Here is a 14,501-nt window from a genome sequence, read left to right as displayed (position 1 = left end):
AATGCTTTGCACAAGTCCAGGTAAGGGTTTCTTGGCCAGCAACCGTGTATCACATATGGAGACTATTATCTACCTATAAAGGGGATTTTATTTTGTTCCCAGTGAACCTGTGTAATCAATTCTAGCTCTCATTTTTACTCTAAACTTGTAGAAGTTGAGCATGAGGAAAAGAAGTGTTGTCCGTTTAGAATATCCTGTATACTATCTTTGAAACTGAAAAAGTCATCTTAAGTCATAAACTCAGCAAAGGACATGCTATATTCTACAACTCTTATTAGCTCTCCCCACACTACATAATGGTACAAGAAAAGATACTTTAACTTCTCTGCCCTCCTTATACCCAAACAACCTCTTCAAAAAGAAAAAAGAAAAAAACCCACCCTTAGTGAACCGATTCCATATTCAAAAAGGAAAGACAAAATAATAGGCATTATTACATGAGTAGCAAAGTGTGGGAGTTGTTCGACATTATTATTACTTTTTAATTTCTACCAGAAGAAGCATAAGCTTTGCAAAAAGTATTTTTTACCTGTATAATATCTGATTGTAGTTCTGTGCTTGGGTAATTTATAGCAATTCTTTACTTGAAAAACATCCAAAACCTCCTCAGTTATGGCTGGAGTAAAATCCTTATGTATTATCCAAAAAAGAGTATTTTCAAGCAGATGGAGAATTCCTTGTTGTACTTTCGCATCAATGAAAACACATTTGTTCACAATAAAATCCCACTGGTATATTTTAGATCTCATTTGATCTAATTTTAATGAAAGGTCATAGAAAGAACCTTAAAATTGTTTCTATACCTGTACTGACTTCTGCATGTTAAGCATAATCTTCCCTTAATCTTCCTTGTTAAGAAGCAGCTGTAAGGAACCCTTCAGAGAGCAAGCCTGCCCTCAGTTCTCCCTGGAGACAAACTTACGGGGATGAGGCCAAATGACATACACTCATGGCCATCTTTAACAGGATGGAGAAACATGGTTACTTTTTGGGATCATCAAGTTTATTTTCTGAAGCAAGCCTGTGTGGTAATAATGAAACTTGACAGCAAGCAGGCCTCACTGGCCAATCCTGTACTATGCCTAGGATGGCTAAAACAGAGTGATTTGGGTGACAGCTGCTAGATTTTCGGCAACACAAGGTCTATCTTTACCTATTTGACTTCAGAAATCTCAAAGTATAAATGGATTAAGGATCTCTCTTCTCCCTGAGATGGTTTAGATTAATTCTGTAATTTATTCCATTTTTAAAGCAAACAAGCTGCCCAACTTCTAAGTGAAGACAGTTTCTAGTACCAGTAAAGCCACACAGAGGTAACATCCCACAACTAAATAGCAGGTACTATATTTAAATGCAAGAATCGGCACAGACTTGGCTGTCAGGAAAGAGAAGCTCTGTCTGTACAGGTAATGATCTACAAAAAAACTTGGAACTCCACCTCCAGGAGATGAGTCCTGTTAAGGATTAAGACATGCCAGTCAGAGGTACCAAGTTTCCTTTCTCTATTGAATGCACCTACTCTAACAACTTTTCCCCACTCAGACTCCTGGAAGGAAAACAGAAAAACATACATTTCTGCTTATCATTATTATTTTTTTCAATTTAGTATCAAGTTTTCCATAAATACTTACTTTGATTTCTTCACATAGAGCCAGTAGACAACACCTGCAACCAGAGCAGCCAGCAGAAGACCGACTACAATCCCCACTATTAGCTTTGCCTGGTCATTAACCTTTTCACTGTTGTCATCTGAAGCAAAGAAGAAAAGTTAATGAGGTGACCTATGACAAGGTAAAGCATTACACCATGGCTAACGAATTTCCATCAGAAACAAGGAGTTAAAAAAGAATTTTTTTAAAAAAGTAGGCATTGTTCATAAAAACCACCTTTAAAGCTTTGACAAAGTCACACTCTTAGTCAATCGTGGCACCAGCTATTTCAAATTGAGTCCAACTTGGAGGGAAAGTGGAGATTGTTCAGTGGCACAACATAGGCCTTGAACTGAGACAAACAACAAAAAGGGTTACAAAGATAGGAAACCATACATACCATTTCTATCCTCTGGCTCATCGTATTCTGGAATACTTACTGAAATGAAAAATGTTAAAATTAATTTTAAGACAAAATGTATTACATCTGAACACACCTTTAATTGCCTATTTTTGAAGAATCTTACTTAAAACATGTAATACTAACCCCAGAAATATTTCTGAGTATTTCTTTGCTACCTTCCACAAACTGTAGCTTCTCACTACATTTCATCACTAAAAAGTGACATTTGATTAAAGGTCAGCATAACTGATTTCTGACTCAAGCCATACCAGTATTAATAAACTGGAATTTTGAGCTAAAATATGATGTTAATTTAGTAATAAATAAAGACTTTATCTCATCAATAATGTGCAATTTTGCAATACTTTTGTTGTAATATGATTTTGTAATATTATTTTGTAATATTATTTACTGTTGTAAATCATATATTGCATACATGACATAGCCTGCCAAGAAAATCTTGAAGACTTAAGTGACTTCATGCAGAAATCTATCAATAAATTTTATGTTCTACTGATCCAGAGTGGATTTACAATTGCTTAAGACAAAAAGGTTAAATATCTTAGTATCAGCATTGCTATGCACACCTACTCCTCATATGAGTGTGAAGTGAGGGTACTTTATGTGAAACTGTAACTTTAAGGGAATGGTCTTTGCAAGACACTCACTAGCAGAGACATTCAGGGAGGTCACAGTTCTTTCTAGTTGATTTTCTGCAATGCAAGTTAAAGTCACATTTTCCTCAGGAGCAATTACAATTTTACTGGAAAATTTTCCATTAACATATTTGGTCTCCTCTGTCTGAAATGGTAGGAAAAAAAAAAAAAAGGAAGATTAGTATCCTTGAAAAATACAAAGAACAATACCTGCATTGCACACTGAAAATGGCCAGAGGGGAGTAAGTTTCAACTAATATTTCAGTTTTACAAACAGCAGCAATAGAAATAATGCCTTATTTTATTAAATTGTACTGTCAATATTTGCAAGAAAAGACTTTGGCCAAGATAACCAGTTATAGCTACATTTTGGATGATGTGCACTGATACAGAGGCATTTTTGAGAGAGTTAACCTCATTGTCTGTTTGATACTGTTTCTTTCGACTATTAAAAAAAAATTCCAAGTGACAAAATTCTTAAAGGAAAACCCAAACCCAAGTTCCTAAGGTCTCATTTCTTTCCATCTTGCTGTTTGTCATTTATGTCTTTATAAGGAAAATAATCACAAAGTTTTCCCACTTCCTAGCTTTCCAAGTTACTTCCACACTAAGCACTATTTTGCCCAGCTACATGCATTTAGTAGTACCTGCAATATCTGCACTGTAATATAGATGTGAAGTTGCTCCTTAATTTTGCTGTACATCATTCTTAGATTAAGACAATTTTCAATCATTTATATAGCTTCCATACAATTCCCGCCCTACAGCTTCAAGTAAATGGACAAATTTTGACAGCTACACATAATTTCTGTAGGATTAAAGCACAGCCTAATGGAGTAATGGAATCTACAGAAGCAACGTGCATTGTACTTCCAGTCTCTGGCTGCTTGTATAGATGTGTCATTTATCTTTCCTGCCAAGGCAAAATGTGGCAATGCTTTGCATGTGATTTGGTAATCAATTTGAAAATACTTCAGTTTGCTTATCGGCCAGGTATTTTTCCTGCTGTATATGGGTAGTCCTTATTTCTCCCCCAGGATAACTGCATTTTCTGTTCTCTTTCCAGTGAGAAACAACAGGTATAGCCATACAAAAACAACTATAAAAATTAGGAAAAAAGCCCTGCAAAGCCCATAAGCGACTCTGTTGGCTATATTTTCTGGATCCTACTTGCCACATTTAATTACATTTCACCCAGTTAATGTCTCCATCAAATATCTCTTTGCTTTCTAATATAAGTTCTATAGTTCCATCATTACTTGTAAATTCTCTATGCAATGGCAAAATCACCACATTACCCAGATAAAACGACCCAGTACCTTCACTTAAAAATGCCTATTTCATTCGTAACTTTTTCTTTTTCCTTCCAGCTCTGGCTTGTAGCCACTGGATCTTCTGTGCCTTCAACTGCCATATTCAAAAGACCTTTATCATCAGAAATCACCCATGTAAGTACCACGTAGCTACAGGTACCGCTTAACCTTCTCTTAGATAAATGAAATAGACTTAGTTTCTTCAATCCCACTACCTGGAAAACGTTGCTTGATTTTAAATTGCACCTCCTACGCACTTTCTTTGGTGAATAAAGTAATAATAAAGATACTTGCTTTATTGATGATGCTTCCACTACCCGTAACTGTCCATTGCACTGCTGGTTTGGGGAACCCTTCCACATGGCAGACAATTGTTTTTGACATTTTATTTGTGTTGGTTTTCTTTGTCATTTTGATTTGAGGTTTTCCTACAACGAAAATATTACAGTTAACCATTTTATTTGAAAAGGGCAATTAATAATCATAGCTAGCTGCTCCCTTACCTTCCACAATAAGTTTAAGTGTCTTGCTTTTCTTTAACCCTTCAACCTCCTGTAGAGTGGTTTCGCAGATGTAATTTCCAGCATCTTGATACTGAAGACTTGAAAATGATGGACTTGTTTGCATTCTGGTATTGTCCTGATAAAGTAAGAAATTAATCTCTGGTAACTCTAACTCAGAACACCTTAACCTCTAAATTATAGATGTGACTACTATCAACAGAGTTTTTCACATGCTTTGGTAGATTAGAGCCTTATTTTTAAAGTGTTCCCCCATTAATAACTGCATTTGAATAACCCACAGCAACATAACAGCATGAAAAGTTTGGAGACTACTGTAGACCTATGAAAGCCACCTCCCTTCCTGAACGACTTTGCTTTCTAATCAAGGGCATAGATGGGATCAATTATTAGTTCTGAGCTTTTCTAGTAGGCTGGCCAAAATCACTGGTCATACAAACTGAGACAGAGAATTCTCCTCTAAGCCAGGCTTATGAGATCATCATATGCTCCTAAACATCCATCAGGTATCATTATTTTTCATTTCCAGCAGTACAGGTTTAGTTTAAACCCACCAACTATGACAGCTACCTTTTTTCACTAACCACTGAACACCAGTTGCTAAGACCTGATATCTCAACCTGCCTTGCCCTTTTATTACATTTATTGGAACCAAGACAAGGCTTGCCTCTGAGAAAACAATTAATGAATCCAAATTCCTCCAAATGGGCTTTCCTTCTTAGAGGGACCTGATTCTCAAAGGGCCTTGTATAGACTATTTCAAAAAAGTTGTATTTGTGTTACAGCAGGCATTACTTCTCTCCATTTGAAAACTGAGCTGGTAATTGCAGTAACCGATTTTCAGTCATCAACTCGAGTCAGCAGCTCTCATTTTAGCCATATGTCACCATTTTAACAATATTCTTTAAAAAGCCCCATGAAAGGCTTCCTTCCAAAACCCTGAAGTAGCAGCAGTAATAGGAAGAGGTGAACACTCAGATGAAGTGTGAAGTAGAGGAGTTACTGACCTTTATCCAAAACACAGTTGCATTTTTACTAGAAGAAATCGTGCACGACACAGGCAGAGCCTCTCCAATCTGTTTTGTGACTTCTCCACTAGGAGTAAGCTGCAAATCCAAATCTGGGACAGAAGGAACATTTGTCAAAAGTTAATCTTGGAAAGCACTGGCCCCTTTCAAGGCTTACCAAGGAAAGAAAATGTGACTAATTGTACTCATTAAATTCAAGATTTCATTTCTTCAATAAAATCTAAGTCAATTTTACAAGTAAGGGAGAAGAGAGAATTATTCTAAAATTGGCATTGCAGAACATTCACATTTTTGCTGTAATTATAGGATAAAACGAAAAGCAAAAACTCACTAATCACTAGACAAATGGATACTTTTTTCCCCTTGTACTGCTGAAGGAGTGACAGAGGAGGTACAAGAAGTAGTGCTTCACATAGCAGCACGTGCATCTCGAAAGGGGAAGGACAGACTGCAGCTTGCTATGGACCAGGTAAAAATGTATCTTCAGGGGAGGACTCATGCAGGTGGGGACAGATTAGGCTAAACAGTAAACGTGGAGAAGAGGATAGGAGGACAAGGGGGCACATTCTTGAATCTGATAAAACAAGTTGATTTTTATCCTCAGCATCTGGAGAACGAGGATGGTCAATACAGGGTAAGCGAGACATGATACCAAGTGGGGAGTCTGCATTATAGGGCTGGGGTGCCACACACGAGGCACTTTTGTTTGCATTTGTAACTTAAAAAGCCATTTTTGTGTAACTCAGAGTCCCAGCTTTGCCTGACCTGTTTTGGCTCCAGGGAAACTGCAGTCAGTGATAGCTGTGTTTGACACAAGGCAGGGTGAGAGCCGGTCACAGAAAGATCAGGGAACACTGCTCTAGATTTTTCTTAGTATATGGATTTGGCAGGCTAGTGATTTCTTTTTCCCAACAACAAAAAAATCCTACACTGAAAGAAAAGCAGAGTTTGCCAAGCTAAACCTCTATTTTGCTTCCCCCTCTCACAGTGCCTTGCTTGTAAGCCAAGTTGCCTGGTCGAATGACTATCACAGATGCGTGAGCACACACACACGCTCTCAAATGGCAAGCACACAGGATTTCATCACGAATATAGTACTTGCTGGAAAAGGACTACAAAACACCCTTTGGGCTTTTAAGCAGAGCCGGGTAAAAAAAAAAAAAAAAAGCTTGAAGCAAAATCACAGTTGGTAGAGGAAAGGGAAAACAGTGAGTTTTCCTTAACAAAACAGTGAGCTTAGCTACTGGCTTCATTCAGTGGTTGCCCTGGGAACACCACTGTAATCGAAGGCAGAACTTCAGGGAACAACTCGGGTCCCATCCTGTACTCTTAGTCTGCATCATCATCTGTGTTATGAGTCCAACACCTCGTCTGAGAGGTCACAAGAACTGTGCCTGAGTAAAGCAAAGATCTTACCAAAGAGAAAAAGGGCATTTTGTTTCTGTATTCCTATGGGGATTTCTCCCCCTGCTTCTCCAAACTCGTAAATGCAACCAAACTAACAGGATTCTCCAGATCTTACCATTACTTCCACAAGGAGAAAAAGAAAAGGAATAAATAATAATAAAAAAGTCAAGCTCAGCCAGTGAGCATTTGTATATTGACTCAGATGTTGTAGGGGGTGTGCTCCTTCTTTCTCTGTTACTGTTGAGCACATACAACCAAAGCAGAGGGGTGGTTGAAGAAAATGATAAAATTCACTTCGCTCCCCCCTGCCCAGGTGACCTTATGTCAACATCTACTTAAACCTTTTGTTCTTTGAAGCAAGACAGCACCTCAAACTCAAGAGGTCACCAACCACCATACAGGAAGGATTCCTCTCACATACACCACAGGAAGCAGAAACTAATTACATTTTTGGCCTTCATCTCAGGCAAGACTGACACCGAGCCCAGAGCAATCCTTCAGCCCAGCCTTCCAGGTTAGCACGCCTGTGCCCCCCCTTCTGTGGTATAACTGAGACTACAATCCCGCTCACACAGTGGTCTTGGTTGCTATAGAAGTTCAGGAGAATTTACAGTGTGTGAGATGAACTGCATCGCTCAGAGCAGTATTTGTAAGGTGATTTATGAGGCAAGTACAGAATTAAGCTACTGTTTAACATAGGATCCCCTCCAGGAACCCTACATAGAGAAATTTGATTTGGATTAATATTCTGCCAGTTTATCTGTAGGGTCCACAGAAAGAATGTGATGTAGATACTTTTACCTCTCAACTTATATGCTCCATTAGTAAATAATCTCTTCTTGGTACAGAAGTGTAAGGACAAAATAGTTCTTGCATACAGCAAGACTGTCAAAATTAGTTTTCTTAGCCATTGAAAGAAAAACTCGGTTGCAAGAATTTTCCATACGTTTCCCATTTGGTTTTGAAATGCTCTTCATAAACAAACTTCTCATCAGGCACCATTTTCAATATATGCTAGCTCTTAATGTGGTCTCACTTAAAGTCTTGCATTGATTTCAGTGCTGTCTTTGCATACCAAGTAGCACAGGGAAGAGACCAAGAGTGCGTTCCGCATGTATTACCACATCATGTGAGAGGTATGGAATTAATGTGGGCAAGACCGCAGCAGATACTTCAGTTTTGTAACTCTATTGCAAATATAGGACAGGCTCCCAGCATTTAAAGGAGGCCTTCGATGGAATATGACTATGCACTTGCCTGTAGTCTGAACCCCCCAAACACACTAGCAGACAATCAGATGCTTTCCTAGTATACCAAGAATAGATTTGTTTCCATACCAATATTCAAAAGGTGATTTCCCCTCTATTTTCAATGAATCTGTAGCACAAGACGACTATGAAAAATACCTATGGAGAAACACAAATGCTAGATTTCTAAAACCTTTAATTTACAGGAAGGTTTGCAAGCCTATTTCCCTAGAATACGCATTTTAGCAGAAAGGAAAGTATCACTAAGAGGAAGGTCCACAGCCCTACTCCATACTGGGTTTTACATGCAGAAACAGTTACACCAAGAGAGAAAGAAAAGGGACTGTGGGTTGAGACTGTTACCTGCTTCTTCCTAGCTGAGGGAAGTCCCCTACCGCTAGCTGCTTTCCTTGGCTCAGACAGGGCGTGCTTCTATAGCAGTTCATGTGGTTGTAAACAGGTTTTGTCCCAGATATAAGTACATTAGAAGGAGAAAGCACTAAATTTACTGAGTTATGCTGGAAAATTAATATAAAGTAAGAAATTGAAAGATGAAGGAAGATACTATAAAGCATCTATAAGTTTTATGAGTTTTTCAGGAGTTCAGCATGCTGCAGAAATGTTTCAGACCAGCAGAAGCCAAGACACCAAAGTAGCTTAAAGACAGGGCATGGTCTGGGCGTTCAGGGATTACAGAACTACTCCAGGCCTCTGCACCTCACTTTATCTGCAATAAAGCTTTTGCTTGAGGTGTTTGAGAAAAACAAAACAAAATGAACCTGAAGTGAAGCAAAGCAGTAGCGTACTAGATTGTACCTATGAATTCTGAGTAGCTGCACTAGCTGCCAACACTGAAAAGACTTCTGTCAAGAAAATACATGCTTCTCTCGTGTAGTAAAGCTCTTCTGACACACAGACAAAATAGCAGAGAAAGGAAAACTGGCTTGTTATAAATAACTTGGAGCTGAGGAAGCCATTCTTTAGAGTAACTATTTACGGAAGTACAAGTAGACATGCAATCCACTTGAAGTAAAATACAAGGGTCAGTTGTACTACAGCACACTACCAGCAAGCTACCTTTGATACCGGACAGCTAGCAGCAGTGGTGCAGATCTCTCTTCAGAAGGGGCGGGTAGGAAAACAGCAGATAACCTTATCAAATGCAAAATATTCATGGAATGGTGTAATTATAAATGTACAGATACATGCTGCAGGCATTGTACCTCCTCCAAGGAAACAAAAAAATCAAAACCAAGTATACAAACATGAAGGGTTTTTTTTTATGTAAGACTGTGGAAGCCTTAAACTTCATCATCAGTCACGTCCCTCTGAACCTGTAAACTATTAAAGGTATTTATGCTACTGGGAAGAGTACAGACCACTGATGGTTTTTTTTAGGGGAAACATACTACCACTGGCCTGAGTCTGATTTCACAGCCCGTGACAGTATAACAAAGTTTGAGAGAGCTCCTGCTCTTGTTTTCTCACATAAAGAAATTAAAAGCAATCATTGAAAAGCAGCCACTGCTTCAGCCAGTTCAATGGCTGCTTTTAAAGTGTTGCTGATAAAGTGTGAGTAAATGCTCCAGTATCCAGCTAAAGAAACTTTACTGAGCTCTGTGGCTCTGATGGTTCTGGGAAAAGTCAGAAAAGCACCTTGTCCTGTGCGAACATAATGAATTAAGTCCCTTCCGTAGACTCCTTACACGTTAACCCCCTTGAGATAAGATGAAAGGATATTCGACTAATGCCAGTTTGACTAAGAAGAATGACCTTCAGTGATACCACTGTGGGCCAGCTTGTGTGTTTGAGGCACAAACACATTATAAAGCACAGCAGGAGCAGAATAATTTTGCCATATATACGTTCACGAGTGAAACATAAAATACTAGGACTTTCACTGTATTTGACAGTGCAGTATCATCAGGTACTACACAAAGGTTACATAAAGTGACTCTGTATCTAAGCTGACAAATTGAAAATGTTAAGGTTTTCAAACAGAGACACACTAGAAAAAATAAAAGTGACCTTACACTACTTCAAACGAACCACATCATTCAGTTCTGTAAGTTAGCTGGACTCATCTACCTAAGTAAAGCAGAGAGCGACCTTCCCAGAAGGTCCAAGATGGGTCTGTGTCCTAACCAGGAGCACAAAACGCAATGACTTACAGTGCACAGTGATGGTGGTCGAGTCCATCATGCTTTTGTCAGTCAGAGAGCACTTGTATTCTCCTGTTGCATTTCGTTTCACATCTGTCATTATGTAAGTATCTGAGCTTCTTATACCTTCTGTTTCTCCCTGTGGATAGAAAACAAAACATTTATTGTATATGGGCCTGTTAAAAGCATTAATTTGTGTTGACTATTTTTTTTATTATAACGATGGTGAGATACTCCAAAATACATACAGACACAGCATCACCTATTAATAATACTAAGGTCTATTTCCTGCATGACACCATAGTTTTAAAAAACACCTACAATTAAGACCTAAGTCTTCTATTTGAATGACTAACTTATTTTAAGAGACATTAAAATACTAAATTTGGAAGTTTAGCAGAAAGAAAAAGGCGAGAAGACTGAAACAGTCTACAAAGAAGAGAGTGTTGTAGAAATCAAGAGCAAACCCAACTGTGTTCCTAAATGAAATGATATAACCAGTTTAGGAAAAATCATGGAATGAAGAGAAGTACGTTACACATTTAAACAGCACAAGCAAACCTTGCTCTATTCCCCATCACGGTTTGGGGCCTGTTAGGGTATGCACTATATTATAAGCAGCTTTCTACAGAAACTGATGTTTTGAATTAGCCAGCAAGTGTTGCCTTCTGGCTGTCCAGTTCCATGGTTTCTCCCCGATTACAACTGACTGATCAGCTTGGAGACAAGCACAGAATGAAACCCTAATACGCATCTCTGAATCCAGAGATTTACAACACCCGTAAGTCTTGCAGAGAAACGACCATCTCCAGCTCTCCTTGAAAGCACCAGTATCAGGTAGCAGGGAGACTGACGATAAGGCAAACTTGGGTGTTTAGCTCACTTGCCGTGATAGTGGAGCAAGGAGAGATACCATACACTTTTCCCCTGGCATATAGTGAGTCCCTGGGATGAGTCACTGAATCTAAATGGCTGTTCTGAGATAAGAGGACTTCAGCTCCTAGCTTCCCTTGCTGCTCTTCAGCAATTCAAACATGCCAAGAGTCCAGAGTAGATGAGGATTATATTCAAAGGGCGACATGCAGTTTTTGAAATACCTGAAAACATGCCACTGCTTTTGGCCTCTCTCAAGATCATCTCTGCTCACTACTGCAGTAGGAACAAAACAAGGGATATAAAATAGGAAAGAAGCAGGACTAGGAATCTTAGAATATAAAGCCACATCTGTCTGTGGATTTCACCAATACTAAGAAGATTAATGGTACCAAAGCCTTTATTTTTCTCAATCTGCATCTTATGCATTTGACAGATTTGTTCTACACTTTCTCCTGTGCTGTCACATTTGTTCTTTTTTGTGTTGTTATGCCACCCAACAATGAATTAATTAACTAACAAAAAGCAATTGCACAATGGAGTCATCTGTGAACGTCCAAAACGTAGCTGAATTAATTTCCTGTACTTTCACTGCTGGATTTTTGTCTGTTTTGACAACAGATGAGATGGTTTTATTCAAGATGCTAGACCGCTTTAGTCAAAACTGCTTCTTATCAAAATATCTGATGATGGGAAATGAAGCCTAGAAACCTCTAGTAGGTCCAAACCCAAAAACACTTTAGGTGGGGTTGGGGGAAGGAGAGGGTTTTTTCCCCAAATATTTGGCCAACTCAGGTGAGGTATTCTCAGAGTCTGATGTAATGGTCAATGCCCATCTTCAGTCTTAGTCGCACCGAATTCCATCCTTCATTTGCTATAAAATCACACACGCTGACATGTAGCAATGTCTGCATGAAGGTACGATACAGAATACTTCACTGCGCAGGGACAGCGAGGCAGGACTTACTGGAATGTAGAACAGGAACTCCTGTGGAGGAGGGTTGCCGTTTCCTGAGCACTTCAGCGTGACGTTATCGCCTTCTTTAATGGTACTGCTTTGTGACAGCACTTGAATAGTCACCTTCTCTGTCGGATCTGTGAAAATAACGTACACATTTAATAGCTCCTGCAAAACCCCACACAGTACCACTATGCATACGGTACTAATGGCTGAATTTACACGACTTTATCATCAAGCAGGCAAAGGTATTAGCATGTGTAGATCTTTCTATAAAAGAACTGAAGTTAATTGTACTTCCTAGGTTTTTGCTAGTGAACCCACATGATACAAAATTCATTTTTCTTTACCAAAATATCTGTAACTGAAATAGTAATGATTACAACCATGTCATGTGCTTAAAAGAAAAAAAACCCTGGCCAGAATGAATGTTTCACGGTGTGATTTCATTATGGGGGATTAACTTGTCTGCTGTGAAGCTCACCGTTTGTGGAGGACTGCAGCAATCAGAAAAACAACTGAAGCTCGCGATGCCTTGCATTAGTACTAGATAATAGCCTTCTTGCATTAAAAAGAAAGAAATATGAACTAAGTGACTATGTTCAGCCTATTCTATATGCTGATCACTACAGGCTTTCAGAAAGATTAATTTGGTGAACATAATAGGACCCTTAACACAGCCAACAGAACTGTAAGTGTAACATACTTCTGTCATGTTCAGTGAAGCTGAACTGTAAGTTACATTTTACTTTGGTAATTTTTTTAAGGCAAAGACAGAGTATACTTTAATAGATGCTATTCTTCCTAAGTAGAAGTCTAAACATAATTTTTTCAAAATCAAAGTAAAATGAAGAATCTTAAAGGAAATAATATGGGCAGATAACTCTCACTGTTTTAATTTCAAGGAATAAACAAAATCCCCCACAGGTGCCAGTCTTGCATTAAGACGCAGTACAGTGCACCTTATGTAACACTAAAAAAAGATCTACACGGCAGAGAAACCCTTGCCTGGCAGTTGATTTTGTGTGTTCAGCGAAGCGTGCGCCCTGCCGACCCTTAAGGCATTCCATCATGTCTGTCTTCCGCTACAGGATTTCTCAGCGACAGGAGCTGCATTCCGCTGCGGCCTCTCAACCACCCAGAGCCCCAACACAGCATCTCGCTCCTCCTTCCGCTCTAGAGCTGAAGCACAGCCTTGCCTGCTTAGGACAGGGAAGTGCCACATGGCTGCTGGTGTGGGATACAATGGATGCGAGGAAGTGGCTGGCCAGGAATCACACTGGGGCCGAACCCCCCAGTTTCAGGGGCTGCCTGGTGAACTAGCCCGCTGCAGAAATGTCTCTCTCCTGCTGTCAAGCTTACGTGAAGGTGACCAAATGTGAAAGAGTTATCATGAAGGACAGATGTACCCTCGATTTGCTTAGGCTTTCTCTCAAGACTGAAAAGGGATGAATTCCAATAAGGAAGACTTAAGGACTAATGTGGAACGGGATTTCCCACAGAGATGAACAGAACTGGTTTAAAAATGGACACAGTTACACAAGAAGGACATTCCTGCAAACCACCATTCTCTCCTCTAGAACACCTTACCCTTCTATCTGCTGCAGTCAAGCACAGCAAATTCTTAATTTCATTCTCTAAACTGGAAAAAAGAGTCTACAGGAGTAAATAGCAAAAGACTAATTAAATTGTTCTCTACCATGAAGACGTCACCTTTCTGAGGAAGACACAACCTGGTGACAGGAAGACACAGCGTTCAGTGTGATTCTGAGTGCTGCTGAGCATGAGTAATGTGCTCCCCTGTTTTTACTGATGAACAGAAGCAGCCCAGTGAATGGTCTCTCTTGCCTCTCAGTGGCACATGTCCCTGGCCCATCTTACTTTGTTCTTCTGGATACCTGAGATTCTGCAGGAGCAAAATTCTGGGAGCCAGCATCAAAAGGCAGTTATTTAGTAAACGAATGCTGCTGTCCCAGGCCCACCACAGCCATAACTGTGTAATTTCAAGGAAAACACCGATGCTGGAAGCAGCATGAATATAAAGTGTCTTTGACTCTGATCTGCTATGTAAACAAGATTATCCATAACAAGACAGACACTTAACAACAGGGCATGATTGGAAGGTCTTCCTGACAAACATTATCTTTCTACACTGATTAATGCTGAGCAGAACCCAACATACCTGAGTCTAGATAATTTAGATATCTGAGATCCTATCTAACTGCCCAGCTCCAAGAGTTCTCCTGTATTACTCATGTTACTTGTGGTAGCTTGCTTGCTACAG

General features: G+C 39.3%; 1 protein-coding gene across 1 annotated transcript; it reads right to left on the bottom strand.

Moving 5' to 3' along the window:
• Positions 1 to 1,627: 1,627 nt before the first annotated feature.
• ALCAM (activated leukocyte cell adhesion molecule) lies at positions 1,628 to 12,385 on the bottom strand (the record flags this gene model as incomplete). The annotated part of the gene is made up of 8 exons (XM_010154759.1): positions 1,628 to 1,749; positions 2,050 to 2,088; positions 2,721 to 2,853; positions 4,316 to 4,449; positions 4,525 to 4,660; positions 5,550 to 5,662; positions 10,396 to 10,525; positions 12,227 to 12,385. Coding segments are annotated over 8 exons (966 nt in total), but the record flags the coding sequence as incomplete, so codon positions are not given.
• Positions 12,386 to 14,501: the final 2,116 nt, after the last annotated feature.

This window comes from Eurypyga helias, unplaced genomic scaffold (genome assembly GCF_000690775.1).
Source record: "Eurypyga helias isolate BGI_N326 unplaced genomic scaffold, ASM69077v1 Scaffold9237, whole genome shotgun sequence".
NCBI lineage: Eukaryota > Metazoa > Chordata > Aves > Eurypygiformes > Eurypygidae > Eurypyga > Eurypyga helias.
This window is presented reverse-complemented; position numbering and strand designations above follow the sequence as displayed.